The 15,636-nt window shown below is 40.9% G+C and overlaps 1 protein-coding gene across 10 annotated transcripts in view; it reads left to right on the top strand.

The window, feature by feature from the left end:
* Positions 1 to 15,636, top strand: part of dync2h1 (dynein cytoplasmic 2 heavy chain 1) — a 125,713-nt gene that overhangs the window by 17,092 nt on the left and 92,985 nt on the right. For all 10 annotated transcript variants that reach the window (XM_084351592.1, XM_084351595.1, XM_084351591.1 and 7 more), the window contains exons 31-50: positions 219 to 351; positions 455 to 572; positions 707 to 819; positions 932 to 1,045; positions 1,173 to 1,323; positions 4,426 to 4,631; positions 5,570 to 5,752; positions 5,894 to 6,076; positions 6,332 to 6,555; positions 6,899 to 7,014; positions 10,201 to 10,400; positions 10,611 to 10,742; positions 10,960 to 11,092; positions 11,278 to 11,485; positions 11,599 to 11,728; positions 12,117 to 12,272; positions 12,488 to 12,747; positions 14,033 to 14,279; positions 14,503 to 14,654; positions 14,855 to 14,999. In XM_084351592.1, the coding sequence (XP_084207718.1) occupies positions 219 to 351; positions 455 to 572; positions 707 to 819; positions 932 to 1,045; positions 1,173 to 1,323; positions 4,426 to 4,631; positions 5,570 to 5,752; positions 5,894 to 6,076; positions 6,332 to 6,555; positions 6,899 to 7,014; positions 10,201 to 10,400; positions 10,611 to 10,742; positions 10,960 to 11,092; positions 11,278 to 11,485; positions 11,599 to 11,728; positions 12,117 to 12,272; positions 12,488 to 12,747; positions 14,033 to 14,279; positions 14,503 to 14,654; positions 14,855 to 14,999 (3,304 nt within the window). The remainder of the gene's footprint in view (positions 1 to 218; positions 352 to 454; positions 573 to 706; positions 820 to 931; positions 1,046 to 1,172; positions 1,324 to 4,425; positions 4,632 to 5,569; positions 5,753 to 5,893; positions 6,077 to 6,331; positions 6,556 to 6,898; positions 7,015 to 10,200; positions 10,401 to 10,610; positions 10,743 to 10,959; positions 11,093 to 11,277; positions 11,486 to 11,598; positions 11,729 to 12,116; positions 12,273 to 12,487; positions 12,748 to 14,032; positions 14,280 to 14,502; positions 14,655 to 14,854; positions 15,000 to 15,636) is intronic.

Genomic DNA, 15,636 nt, shown 5'->3' with positions numbered 1-15,636 from the left:
CCAAGAGATGGCAAGAACACTGTCCACTCCCATATCCACTGTCAGATTGTTTGCCTATACCCTGTACCCCTGGAAAATCATTTTCTTGTTGCACAACACATGTTTTGATGTACTAATCATTTTGTGGTTGTGTGTCTTTTTTCAGTAGAAATGTAGAAACAGAATTTGTGCGACAGTTTTATTTACATTCAGTAACACTTTCTCTGTATGTGTAACAGGTCTATAATGTCAGACATTCAGAGAGACAACAGAGTTGTATCTCTGAGCTCAAGGGCCGGCATCAGAAACTCCCTGGTCACCATACTGGATCAACTGCAGCGATGCCAAAAGTCGCTCAATGAGTTCCTGGAGGTACACACACGTTTGCATTTTAGTATGCAAAGAGTTCATATGTGTAACATGGGCTGTTAGCATCACAACTTTTTTTTTTTGTATGTGTGTGTGGTTTTTGCAGGAGAAGCGCTCTGCCTTCCCACGATTCTATTTCATAGGAGATGATGATCTGTTAGAGATTCTTGGTCAGGCAACAAACCCAACTGTCATCCAGTCACACCTCAAGAAACTCTTTGCAGGTCAGTAACCTCTGTGATTATCATGCTGTGCTCTTTTGCTCTGTTCTCTTCTCCTCTTTAAATTCTTTTGATCCTTTGTGTCATAGCATTCTGCTGGACACTGAAGGTAACCTACATGTGTATTATCTGTGCAGGCATCCACAGTGTTGTGTTTGATGAGCAGTGCCAGCACATTGTCGCCATGTGTTCTCTGGAGGGAGAGATAGTGCCTCTCAGAAACCTCATACGCATCTCCAACCTCGTGGAGGTAAAGCTGTTGTGCAGATTTGTGTGAATGTAAACATATTCTGTATGTTCTGTGTTTTAGACTCTGTTTTTGTTTGTATATTCTGTGCCTGAACTGTTTTCCTTCTTTCTAGGTATGGCTAAGTGAGCTGTCAATGGAAATGAAGGAGACTCTGAAGCACCTGCTGTATGAATGTCTGTCAGCAGGGAAGAAAGGGGCTGTGGACCCATCACGTTACCCATCACAGGTACACACACACTTTTTTGTATAATCAGCATTTAGCAGAATGATTTTTAACTGCTGTCCCGACCCAGCATGTGAAATAAACACATTTTCCTGTAAGAATGTCTTCTTAATCACTATGTCTGGTGCAGATTCTGTGTCTGGCAGAGCAAATCCAGTTTACTGAAGATGTGGAAAGAGCCCTGAAAGAGCAAAATTTGCAGCAGTTGGAGCTGGAGCTCAATGCTAAATTAGAACACTACACTACAGTGGACACCAGCTCGGACGATAACGCTAACACAGGTAGTTCTGTCTGTGCTTGTGTGTGTGCATTCTTGAATATATTCATTATACGTGCCCTTTCAGGCTGGTTCAACCTCTCCCAGAACCACACCAAATACCAATGTTATCGACTTTTATTTTTTTTCCTTTAGGTTAATTAGCAAGTTTTTCCATCTCCTTTTTTCCTCTTATGTAGGTTAAATATATACATAACAGGTCCTTGTTGTCATAATCTTTCCATTTGTCTCTCCCTCTGTCTCTCTCTTATTACCTGTAGTTTTTGCGATTTTGTTTTAGTGCATCCAAACCCTCCTACCTCATCCTAAAATTCATTCAGCACTAAACTGTATCACCTTGTGCTACTCTGATCAGATCATTGATTACTGAGAGGGTAAAAAAAAAACTTCTGATGTGAGACTAATGCAAACCCAGACAGAATAAGCAGAGAGACACAGTACTATACCCTGTGTGCTAAAAGATGCTCAGGTTGTTGTCCTGTTCTTGTACCCCTATTTATACTGCAACAGAGTTTTCCTTTTTTCTCCTGCTTTTTTTTGGTTGCTGATCACATTCCTGATAATATGGACCCCTCTAAACTCCCTCGCTGTCCTTATAAACAAATGCTACTTGACACTCTCTTGTTGTTCCACTATCAGACTCCCTCTTGTGTTGTTAATGATTGAGCTCTGATCAGAATCTTGGGTTGTTACTTAGGACTGAAGAGATTAATGCCGAATGAATGACTGCTCTTGTGTGAATCTCTTGATAGCCAGGCGGACACAAGACGACACAGAGGGGCAGCACCCTTTTAAAGCTAGAGATGCGGTAGCTTGCAGGCTAATTTAATGACTTGGGGCAGAACTTATGGCTGCAAAAAGCATGACAGCAGCATTTTTTCACTGGACTTAAATTTGTGAAAAGGACTTTAAAATTTAAATTGCGGTTTCTTATTCATGCATGAGATGAAAAGCTCTCTCATAATTCTGTCAGTGGCATAATGTCAAGGGACATTGCTGGCAAATCCCAAATTTCTGTTCCATATGAAAATGTATCAATGAAAGTAATGCTTGTTTCACTTGCACACAGAATTACTGAGGACACATTTTATTCATCACTAACTTACAGCAAAGTTTGGAAATCATTCGCTTAATCGTTATGTTTCAAGGTTAGGAATCTGCTTGAATTTGAGTATACTCCTTGAAAAATGCTTCAGTTTCAACATACTCTGGTGTTTTATGTACACGATCACTTGTGTAAACAACAAATCTTTTGTTATCTGAAGTAAAACAGTCCTATTGTCATAGTGGATTGTTGTCTCCCACATTAGATAATCATGATCAGAACATACAAGCAGAGTAAAATATGAATAGCCGCTTAAAAGCTGCTTCACTATACATTATTCGCTGTTGGTATAAAGAAAGCATCTAAACTTTATTTTTTGCATTTGCATTTATAACAATTTAGATGTGACGATTAAAGGTTTGTGAGTCTAGAAATCTTAGGTTAAGGTGCCTTGAAAGTGCTTGGAAAGTGCTTGAATTGTACTCTGAAAAACCTGTGCGAACCCTTAGATTTTGATCTTTTTGACAAAATCACAGCATAACAGATATTGAAGGCTGTTATATTTGCAGATAATACAGTTCTCTTTGATGCTAGGCTCTACCATCCACACTTCAAATAGCGCTCATTTCCATGATAACACCTCATTAAATTACTGGCTCACTTAAAACAACCAGGTATGCTGAAGAGGCCTCGGAGTGGCAGTACTGATTAAAGCACCTAAAGTAATGGCAAGAAGGATAATCTAATCACCCAGTCTACAGTAATGGACCATAAAGCCAGGCAGGGAGTGGGAGTGATCTCCACTTTGGCACAGAGACAAGGCACGATGGTGAACATTTGGCAAGGTATTTTTTTGTGCCTCTGCGGCTAGGCAGACATCACCGATGCATTTTACACCCAACCAATAGTTAATAAAACAATATTTGTATGGATTAAACAAACATATTTAGTTAGAATCCCTAATAATTTTGTTGAGGTTGTTGTGACCAAGATGTGCTCTTTAGACAGTAAACTAAATAAGTGTTCTAGCTACATTTGATTATTCCTTTCTATTTTCTTTTTCATTTCTTTCTTAGCTCTGACACAACTCTCTTCTCAAAGTACAGGGGATACTCAATGATTAGGGCAATCTGACAAGTTAGAATGGCACTATTTCCAAATTGTCTCAAGTGCGTTTTTCTGCATTTTATGCAGTCACTTATGACAGTTAAGCCAGTATTTGTTGGTGATATTGACTGTCGAGAATATCAGTGTGGCTGTATTCGTGTCTGACACAGTTTCCATTTCTAAATTGTTAAATATTTCAGCTGAGATGTTGGGTTTGTTTACACAGTGGGTGGTCCCATTATTCTTCTTACCAGTCGATATAATTCTGCTTTTTTTTATTTTATATTTTTTACTTTAAACAGCTTTCCTTACAACTGACAAAGGTTGCTGTTTTATAGTAACATAAAGGCTATTGCCATTCTGTCTGCTGACAATAAAAGTCAATCATCTATTAACCACAAAGTGTTTATTTAATGACCTGAATGAACACTAAATAGAGTGGTAATTACTTTACAAGTTTTTAAAGTCAACGCTAAGAATCTTACTTGGTCTGGGCAATATATTGATGATAAACTTGCCAGATTGTTCTACTTGGTCTTAGGCCTACCTTTAACCACAAAATGTCATTATATATGCATTGCTGATGATTATTTATCAAAAATCTCATTGTGTTAATATTGTGTGAAAGCACCAATAGTCATTCCTACATTATTGTGACAATATCAATATCGAAATATTTGGTATATCATGATTGTTTACTTTGTCCCTATCAGCCGCCCCTGTATCTTAAACTTTTAACATCATTATCGACTATTTACAAGTCCATATAGCACTGTGCGTACTTTTTTATAATGCATGAGTATCTTTTTTTCTTGCAAATGCAAAATAGGTTTGGCCTTGTCGAATACTGTATATGACCTTTTCAAAAATGATCCTCCTTCATGATCAAGTTTATTATTTTCGTAACTCTACCTATTCTGCCATCCTGATGTAAATGCCTGTCTTCCTGTGCAGAGTCCAACGTGCTGCAGCTGAAGCTAAAGGCCTTGATCCTGGATATTATTCACAACATCAGTGTGGTGAAGCAGCTTAGCCAGGCAGGAGTTACCACCCCTGATGCCTGGGCCTGGAAGAAGCAGCTTCGCTTCTACATGGGATCAGACAAATGCTGCCTCATACATATGGTGGATGCACAATTCAGCTATACATATGAATACCAGGTGTGTTTGCATGCTCAGTAAATATTTACATTTACAATGACTTGAAAGGAAGGAAAGCAACAAATGTTTTCTCATTTATGAGGTACCTAATTTGTATAATTAGAAAATATGTATTTTTACTCGAGAAATGACTAAAATTATACATGTTATGCCAGAATTGGATGCATTTGTTCTTTTTTAACTGCCTAGTTACATGACTCACATTAAAGTTACCTGTAACAGTAATCAAAAACCATGCATGCAAGTTATATATATTTTTCCTTTTCAACAAACGCACGCACTTCTATTTTGCCAAACTCTGATTGATTAACAGTGCATCTATACCATAGTCACTTGTAGAATCACACAATGTACTATTAGGCACCCATACATTTTCATACATGCTTGACTAAACCAAAGCCACAGCAGCAATTGACTTACGGATAGTTGTCTGGTATCAGTTTGGTACTGAAAACAGGAAGCTCCACTGATGCTACCAAAATAAAATATCCTAAAATACACTGATTTTAGTACAGAATTTCATGGTATAGGATATTGATCTGAATGAGTAACCCCTTGATACCCATTCAGGGTTTCACAAAAACATTTTCTAAGTTTCAGGAATATACTTGAACTTCTTAGTTTTTACCTTTTGGGGGCACTGTTTGTGCAGATATGAGGCACTGAATAACCTTTCTTCACGTCCCCTCTGCAGTTCCTGGAGTCACTCATTATCATTTTCTTTGACTGTCCTTCATTTGTTTATCATTCCTTACCCTCTTAATCCATCATCTGTCTGTTTGTCTTTATCCTTTGCTGGCGTCTTTCCTTCTCTCTTGCCCCCCCCCATCCTTCCCTCTCTCACACATATCTTAACTTGTGTCTGGCTATTTCACTGCGTTCTTGTCTATTTCTTTCTGGCTCACTGTCTTCTCCCTCCTACCTCTGCTATCTCCCAGGGGAATGCTGCTAAGCTGGTGCACACTCCACTTACTGATAAGTGCTACCTGACTCTGACCCAGGCCATGAAGATGGGGCTTGGGGGAAACCCCTATGGGCCCGCTGGCACAGGCAAGACCGAGTCGGTCAAAGCCCTGGGGGGGCTGTTTGGGCGGCAAGTGCTGGTGTTCAACTGTGATGAGGTATGATGATGCTCCCGGAGAGTATGTGATAGATTTAACATGTCAGCCACAACTTTGTATAAGTCAGCATTTTTCTAAGAGCAACACATATGCCAATAAGGACACACAAGGCTATCTGTTTTCTGTCTGTTTTCTTTTTAGGGTATTGATGTGAAGTCAATGGGAAGAATCTTTGTGGGCCTGGTGAAGTGTGGAGCATGGGGCTGCTTCGACGAGTTTAACCGCTTAGAGGAAGCAGTGCTGTCTGCAGTTTCCATGCAGATTCAGGCCATTCAAGACTCCCTTAAACATCACAAGAACACATGTGATTTGCTGGGGAAGGAGGTCAGAAAATGAGAACAGATGCAGAAGAACACATTGTTTCCAAGTGCTGATGCCGAAAAACAACAACACATTACTCTTTCAAGTATATCTTTCTGTTTAATGCACTGACTAGTATTAATAAACACAACCTCAAGTTGTTGCCTTTCTGCCAAATCAGTTAGTTATTCGTCCATTGTAGAAGAGTTAGTTGGGTCAATAATCTTAAGTATGAAACATATTTGATTAAGTAGAATGACATTTTCCTTCATCCTCCAGGTGGAATTGGACCCAAACTCTGGGGTGTTCATCACAATGAACCCGGCAGGTAAAGGCTACGGCGGCAGACAAAAGCTTCCAGACAACCTGAAGCAGCTGTTCAGGCCAGTGGCCATGAGCAGGCCAGACAATGAGCTCATTGCTGAGGTCATCCTCTACTCTGAGGGCTTCAAAAATGGAGAAATGTTGGGACGCAAACTGGTTGCAATTTTCAACCTGGCCAGGTAATAAATGTGTGATCTCTTTTTGTCGGTTTGGGTTAGGATTGATGTTGGAGGGAATAAAAATGCGAGATTTATTTCACTGCCTGTAACTTATCAGACTACTAATTGTGCAGTATGTGTATGACATGTGGGGGAGGTTTTTTGTGCGCCAAACTGAATCATGCTGTGGGTGTTGAATTTATTTTAAATTATCTATACTTACTGTTGCTACAGTCTATTGCATTATATTGATTTTGTGGATAAGTTATCCTCCTCCTCCCACCCATTAGCACTGCATCCAGTACCACAGTCCATTCAGAGTGTGTGAGTATGTGTGAAAATGTGCCCTTATTTGTGTGTCCAGGGAGCTGTTGACTCCCCAGCAGCACTATGACTGGGGTTTGCGTGCTCTGAAGACAGTGCTGAAGGCCTGTGGCAGTCTCCTGCAGCAGCAGAGGAGGAGTCAGGACAAGGACAAGAGTAAGACCCCCTCTAGCTATTTTTTTATTTTAAGGTACAATATTTTCTATGAGGCATTTTTACTTTTCCAATAGTGAAGCGTGACAGGAAACTTATGAGAGAGTGGGTGCGTTTTCGTCCGTGAGCTCGAGTTACATTCATTGCTGCCAAAAGTACATAGTACCATAACTTTTTTGTGAACAAAAAAAACATCTGCACAACACAACACATACTGTATAGTGCATTTGACAAATAGGACTAATGCAGAGCAACAGGATTTATTGATTGAAATACGCTGCACATGTTGGGATCTACAGTCGAGGGCTGAAGAGAAAAACAGGTGATTTCACTGTTACCTCCTCCTGTCCGATGTTAATCAGATAAATCATTTGGTGTGGGGCAAAACTTAAAATATCGACAAAAAAGAAAAAACTGTTTCTTAATGACATCAGACTTAGTTAGGCAGATCTGTACTCTAATTTCTTAGCTAACATCCCCCTCATCATCAACATCAACTTCATTGGTCTAGCTCTCCTAAAAACAAGCTAATCCTTTTGACAGCATAACACACACAACAGGATACAAAATCAATACATGTTTGAGCAATCATTCTACACAATTAACCCAAGGTTTTTATATCAAGTGTCACTGCATAAGTCTTCTCTTGTGTCCCTTCTTATGTCTGTATTGACAACTAATGATAATGGCTACTAAAAGTTACAGGTCGCTTTGATATGTCTTCAATACTCAATGTAAGAATGTATTCATGCTTCATAGGTGGAAACAATAATACATTAATGAAGTGTACGTCCATCAAGTAACACAGATAGACACAAAGGGCAGAGCGGCCCTTTTACAAGAAGCAATGGTTTAAATCATAAGATATTGTCATGTTATACTATTTTAGTGTTTCAGAAGATTTGAATACTTGTGCCATGATTTGAAGTAAATACTTATAGAGCGTTTGAGAACATTTTAAGTCCATTTCAGATATCACCACTATTGCAAAGATCAGTCAACTGCCTCATATCACAGAAAATGATCAGCTTTAAGAAGCAAGACCATTCATTTACCCAAACTTAATTAATGTTAAGAGCTGACTGCAGGACATGAAGCATCGAGCCTGTTCCAAAACACTTCAAGAAGGCTCAGTGGTAGGCTCGTGACAGCCTGCTCAATAGATCAGAAGTAAATGTACAACGATAGCAGAGGAGTCATTATTCTACTGTCATATAATATAAGATGCTGGAGACAGCCAACGTTGAAAGTCTATATACGTTTTTTTTTTTTCAATAACTCAGATTCACTGATTCACATTTTAAGTCAAACTGACTATATTGACAAAGGTTTAAGTAAAAGTTCCAGTTGTTACACAAAAAGTAAAGAACTTTAAAACTAACTTTTTGGTCAAAGTGTCTCTAAAAGTGTCCACTGGGAAGTGCTGAAACTGTTTCACTCATATCAGGCTTTGGACCTGAGAGGCAGACAGCTGTTGAGCTGATGAAAAGGATTAGAGGATAAGGCAAAAGTGAAAATACGGCCGGTTTGTAGATGCTTATCCTGAAATGCAACAAGGTCACACTACAAGTGTTATGGTAGTCTGTGTCTCTCTTTTTGAACACTATTCATGAGTGAACTCCAAAAGGCTCTATTGACCAGCACTTTGTGTGTACACACCTGCTGTTGTCCTTGCCCTCTAAATCCTCTAATACAGACACGCCATCAATTGACATTTAGCCCAAATGCTCCCTTTAGAAACTTCCCTTCCCTTGGGCTTTCCACTTGTCTGTACTTTTGTCCTTCTCCATCGTCTCATTCCCAAACACTTTGCCGGAGTTCTGTTGTTTACTTCTTCAGTACCTCCTTCCCCCTCCTTCTGACCTCTTGTTAGCTCTCTCTCTGATACCTGGCTGTCGATGCCTCTCTCATCGCACTCGTTCCCACTTGCTGCCCTCTGCTTCTCACCCCCATCTCCCCTTCATCTCTCTGCTTTTCAATACTTTCCCCTCCTATCTCTCTCTTCGTTTTCTTCCCCACCTCTTCTTGAACCCATCCCTCTCTCTCTTTTAAATCCCTCTGTTCCACAGCACGGCCTTTATCTGCCCAACACACACACACACACACACACACACACACACGCACACACACGCACACACACACACACACACACACACACACACACACACACACACACACACTACGTTCACCTCCCGTCTGCCGATGAGTCCCCAAGGTTTTCTTGTGTTTATCTCTGTGTGTAGTCTGGCCAAGTGTTCCTCCCTGCTGTGAAAAAACACCACATTTGTGCCTGCAGGGAAGGCCAGCATCTTTTGGAGAAGAGAACAAAAGTATTGACAAACTCTTAAATCATGACAGGCCTTGGTAATTAGCACTTTTATAACAGGGGGCATGTGCCAGAGCAAAGCAGTAATCGCTGGGCAAGTATATTTTCACAAGCTTGTGTTTCTGTGATTTTCTCCATCAAGCCGTATTATTTCTTTGCTTCTCTTTCTGCATATTGACCTTTTTTAACCAGAATAAAACAATTTCATGTTTTAAGTGGTATCCTTATCACAAAATCTGTATTTTGAATAATAATTAATTTAATATAATTAATTAATTTAAAAAAAGTATTTTGTCTTTTACCACACAGTGGTGGCCAGAAGGCAAACAGGCATTCATCGACATTAACACAATGCTGCATTTTATTAAGTTGGAGAAGATTAGTTACTGACAAGTTTATGGCAACCTTTCCTAAGTCATGTTGATGCTTCAGGCTCTGATAACTTTATGGCTGAGTAAAGCCTTTTGTGTATCTAATTTGGAGCATGGAAATGAAGCATTCGAAAGATCCTTGACATGTGGAAGTGTTCACATTTTACTGCTTACTTTTTGTACTTTTTTCTATGCATGTCAGTGCCTTAGATATTAGGGAGTACTGTTCTATAACCCTCACAACAAAATTGTTTATTATTTAGATTTTTGATGATTATATATTCATGTTTCCTGACATGGTTAAAGTTGTATACCCTCTGAAGATTATCACGTGTTTGGTGGCTGGTTGGGGCTCTGTCCAGTGTGTCCATACAGTGAATCAAAGCTGTATTAACAAAAGTCAGAAATATGTGTTGTTGTTTTTTTTTTTTTTACATGCCTGTTCTATTTATTGGAATGGAAATTAAATTCATCTCTTTCATCTACATGCAGTTCAGGAGAGCAGTTTTGTGGTGCAGGCATTGAGACTGAACACCATGTCCAAGCTGACGTTCGCCGATAGCTCCCGGTTTGATGCTCTGGTCAGAGATGTCTTCTCCGGGGTAAATTTCACCGATGTGGAGGACCAGATACTGATGCACGCGCTTGAGCAAGTCTACAAGGAGGCCCGACTTGAACTCATACCAAGCCAGGTGCGTGTGTATGAAAACATCTATTTATTAGCCAAATAGAAGGATGTTATTGTCATGATTATAACATCTGGTATTTAGCCAGTGTTGAGGATCATCCTATACTGAAACTCAAGAAGTCTCTATCATCAACACAGACACAGTTGGATAGTTTGTTTGAAAGATGGAAGAAAAGTCAGATTAATCTTAAGCTGTTTTTCCATCTCTGCGTAGCTGAAGAAAGCATTGGAGCTGAATGAACAGCTGAGACAACGCATGGGAGTAGTCATCGTAGGGCCAAGTGGAGCGGGGAAGTCTACACTCTGGAGGACGCTGAGGGCTGCTCTCAGCAAGACAGGCAAAGTGGTGAGTAAGAGACAGGCCGCCTACTTGGCTTTTCATTCAGCGATTTATAGTGTACATAACATCGAGTCTAATGTGAAACTTGTGGAAATGTATTCAAAATTACATGTATTCACATTACTTTGTGTAAGGCTTGGGCTCGAATAGTATTCCGCATACAAAGTATGACAAGAATTTACTCAAGAGTTTATGTGTCTTTGACTATTTCTGTTTTTTGTAGGTGAAGCAGTACACAATGAATCCTAAGGCCATGCCCAGACAACAGCTGCTGGGACATATAGACATGGACACCAGAGAATGGGCTGATGGCGTCCTCACACATAGTGCCAGGAGTGTGGTCAGAGAGCCTCAGGGTAAGAGGTCTTGCATAGAGCAATGTTTACCAACTCAAATGCAGTGTACTTTGTCTGGAAGCAGTAGCACTGTACAAGGAATGGACACAGTTAGCCTAGTCAACATTTCCATGACTCTGTACTGTATCTGTTGTGGTTGATGTACTGTATGTATCTACAGTATTATGTATTTTTGTATTTTCTAGAGGTGAGCTCATGGATTGTATGCGACGGGGACATCGACCCAGAGTGGATTGAGAGTCTGAATTCTGTGCTCGATGATAATCGCCTGTTAACAATGCCTAGTGGAGAACGCATCCAGTTCGGACCCAATGTTAACTTCCTGTTTGAGACTCACGACCTTAGCTGTGCCTCACCAGCCACCATATCCCGCATGGGCATGATCTTTCTCAGGTCAGTCAGCCCATGCAGACAGTCTTTTAAGTGTTTGTTTTCAAGTCTAACCTTTGCCAACTAGCTTGACTCACTCCCCCTTCCCCTTTTTCCCCACTTGTATGTATCGTTAGCGATGAGGACATTGATGTGGGTGCCTTGTTGAAGTCGTGGTTGAGGGGTCAGCCAGAGGAGTGTCGTAGTAATCTAGAAAACTGGCTGGGAGACTACTTCCAGCGAGCCTTGGACTGGGTCATCAAACAGGTACCCTTTGTCCTCTCCTGTCTCAACAAAGTGGCTAAAAAAAACCCAACTGTCTTCATTGTGTTGAATTTTGAACACGCGCACACACACACACACACACACACACACACACACACACACGCTCAGTGCTGATCTCATTTTGCATGCACATGACAACAATATAAGAATTTGTGGATAAATGACCTCCACATGTACTAACCAGTGTTCATTATAATCTGAATCTCTGAGTCTGATAAATTAACAAAAATCACTTGAAAAAACAGCAGGCCCTGTGGATAGATCCAAGTTAGATACTTAGATACTTGGTTTCCCCCGTTTCCACCCCATTTATTCCAAACTCAAAAAGATTTTTTATTCAAACTTTACTTCTTTTCTCTCCTTTGATCAGAATGACTTTGTGGTGGAGACTAGTCTGGTGGGTACAGTGTTCAACGGTCTGTCACACCTCAGTGCTGTTACAGAGAGAGGTCAATTCATCGTTGGTCTTCTCAGAGGTTTGGGAGGAAACCTCAGCCTCAAAACACGACAGGAGTTTGCCAAAGAGGTGAGGACCCCTGTGTTTTTTATATGTTCAGAGGGGGACTGTTAGAATAGTTTAGCTTCAGAATTAAAATTGTATTCAAGCATTAAAAACTGGAGGATGAGTCATTATTTAAGTACTTAGTACAGGATATGTACTTACTGTATTGCCACCATTGAGAAAGATATCAGACCTGGTTTTAATCTGATCTGTGCTCTTATTTCTTTGTTTTTCTATAGCTGCTGAGCTGGGCCAGGGAAAGCCCACCAGACTCAAAAAAACCACTAGATACCTACTATGACTCTGACAGCGGCCATCTAGCAGCCTATACATTCCAGCGTCCAGAGGGTCTCACGCTGGAACAGCTGTCTCATACACACACGCTACCTGTCATTGAGACTCCTGACATGCAGAGAGGCCTGCACTGCTTCTCCCCATGGCTCACAGCTCAACACAGGCAGCCCTTCATGGTGGTAGGGCCAGAGGGCTGTGGAAAGGGGTAATTAGACACACATGGATATGTATGTACACACAGAGCATTTGCATAATCATGGGATTTGCACACATGCTTACAAAATTATGTATATGGAGACACTGTATATACACACACATTCACAAATTGCATGCAAACACAAAGTTTGGATCCAAACAAAAAAATACATTTAGAAAACCATTCCGTTGTGGGTAATGTAGGCGCCAGATTTTGAAGAGCAGTCGACTGGTTTAGCATTGCACTCCTATAACACCTGTGGACAGTTTAAAAACAGATCAAAATCGATTCAGCAGAACCAGAGATATCACCTTTTTTATCCTGTGCATTCTTCCTCCTTTTGAAGACCTGGTGCCTACATTACCCACAAGGCAACTTAGCCACCGACTTACATCACTGGAGGCAGTTTAACAGATTACATGCAGCTTCCTTTGGAGCTGCAAAAGGCCTTATATGAGTTTTTTCACACATGCAGTAGTACTCCCCAAGACCTTTTAACAGATTATGATGTGTAAAATTGATGGCATTACCCTTAAAATAGGCACTGTTCCATGCAGACTACATGTAGAAAAAGGGTTACTGAGGGTCACGTTGGAAGAATGTGCGTTATGGATTGTGAAGCAGAAGCAGTCAAATGCGGACACTCAAGATGACACAAGCAGACAATCAACACTGCTATCAAAGCTTGTTTATTCAAGACTTGACCTTTTGTGTAAAAGCACTGAAGAGTCAGAATAAGGATGAGGTCTGTGTGTGTGTGTGGTGTATGTGCTCTGGCTTGTGTATGTGTACACAGAGAGTCGTTGCCTCTAAAGTAATTGCTTCCCTCCTCAGGGGGTTGAAGAACAAGGGTCACTCAGTTTGCCTTTTACACTCCAGTTGAGTCTCACTCAATGTCTCCCTTTCTCGTCCTCTTGTCTTGCCTCTCTTTGCCTGAAAGGTCAATGTGTCAGTGAGGCAGCCGGTTTGTCAGCTTATTCTTTCTGATTTCCAATTAATTTACACACACATAGACTGGAAGCAGCATACATGCACATGCATGCACATCATTTACTTTCCAATTATTTTCTCTCTGTGTTTTGCGCCCTCTCAAAATGTCTCTCTTTGCCTTTGGGTCTGTTCTGACAAACATTGTTCTGTAGATCCCAAGTGGCCCCCCTAAATACAGCGCTAACACACATTTCTACTTTCCTGCAGTCCCAGCAGTATCCTAAACATACACGGGACATACAAGAGTCGCAGCATTTAAGTGTATGTGTGTTTCTTGACCTTTTTTTCCATGTATTGTTTTTAGCATGCTCCTGCGCTATGCCTTCTGTCGGCTCCGCTCCACCCAAGTTGCCGTGGTTCATTGCAGTGCCCAGACCTCATCTCGTCATGTCCTGCAGAAGCTTGGTCAGACCTGCCTGTTGCTCAGTTCGAACACTGGCCGAGTCTTCAGGCCCAAAGACTGTGAGAACCTGGTGCTTTACCTGAAAGACATCAACCTACCCAAACCTGACAAATGGGGGACCAGCAACCTCACTGCCTTCCTGCAACAGGTAGCGAGGATTCATAAAGACGGATAAATGTAGACAAATTAGTGAATAGATGATGTGGTTATATAAAGTATTGTTTTCAATCCTTATGACACTAGTTCCATGTAAAATTTAAAAGCACTTCAAGTCTCTCTTACCCTTTAATAAATGCCTTACTTTCTCTCAACTCTCCTGTATCTTCCACCTCCTTAACTCTCTCTCCCATCTCACCATGCCTTTCCTCCAGGCTTTGACATATAAGGGATTCTATGATGAAAATCTGGAGTGGGTGAGTCTTGAGAATATCCAGGTAGTGGCCTCCATGTCAACAGGGGGTGCTGTTGGGAGCCATTCACTCACCTCCCGCTTCTCATCTGTAGTTCGCATCTGCACTATCGAGTAAGTATGGTGCACATTACTTTATGTATCTGCATACATGCCCTTTAAATTTGTTTCCCCAACATCGCCCCTCACCTCGCTCTGTTTCTGTGCTTCGCTGTCGCTCTCCCTCTAACTCTAACTCTGACCCTGATACCCTCTCTTCTCTTTTCATTTCCCTGTCTCCATCTGTTTCTCTGCCTCTTTGCCTCTGCCTTTAGCTATCCAGACAGGGAGCAGCTGCAGACTATCTACTCAGCATACCTGCAGCCAGTTCTCCAGCATAGTCTGGGCAGCCAGGCATCCTGGGCCAGCACAGGGAAAACACACCAGCTGGCTGGGTCTCTTGTGCAGCTCTATGAACAGGTATTGACTTGAACAGGGTGTTCATTCATGTTCACATTTGTATTTTTAGCAACAAAGTCTTGCCTGAGATATTGAAAACATGACCAAGTCATTGGAGACTGATTTGGGTGATTCCACATTGAATTCATTGATGTCCCCCCAGCAGGAGAAAGCACACACAGGCTGAGCACTGACTGATGAATGAGATCAGGAACAAATTACTACATCCATTTGCACCACAATAACATCACCCCGGCTCTTGTATGCTTTAAAAACAACCTCTTTTGGTTGAGTGCCGAGCATTGTTTTGGAGAGCACATCGGATTTTTAGATAACTATTGCAAGTCTAGAGTTTGTAAGAGATTATGTATGGCATGACACAGTAGTGCAGAATGACATTAGATGTTGTGATTCTGTGTAGGTGGTGAAAATGTCAAGATAAACGTTTTACATTTACAGTTGATGGAAATCAATCCCATTAGCATATGCGTCTCCTTAATTTACCTCATGGAATTTGTTTTCAGCATCTTACTGTGTATCACACTTAACTAATGCCACGAATGTCACACTGAATTGTGTGACACTTTAAGGTAATAATTGGATACACTTGTTGTCTCTCAGGGATGTCTTTTCACCTAAACTTATACTGTATGCAAAG

The sequence above is a fragment of the Pagrus pagrus genome (genome assembly GCF_965226575.1).
Source record: "Pagrus pagrus genome assembly, chromosome: 4".
In the NCBI taxonomy this organism is placed as follows: domain Eukaryota; kingdom Metazoa; phylum Chordata; class Actinopteri; order Spariformes; family Sparidae; genus Pagrus; species Pagrus pagrus.
Note: the sequence above shows the minus strand (reverse complement) of the source record. Positions and strands in the feature narration are given on the sequence as shown.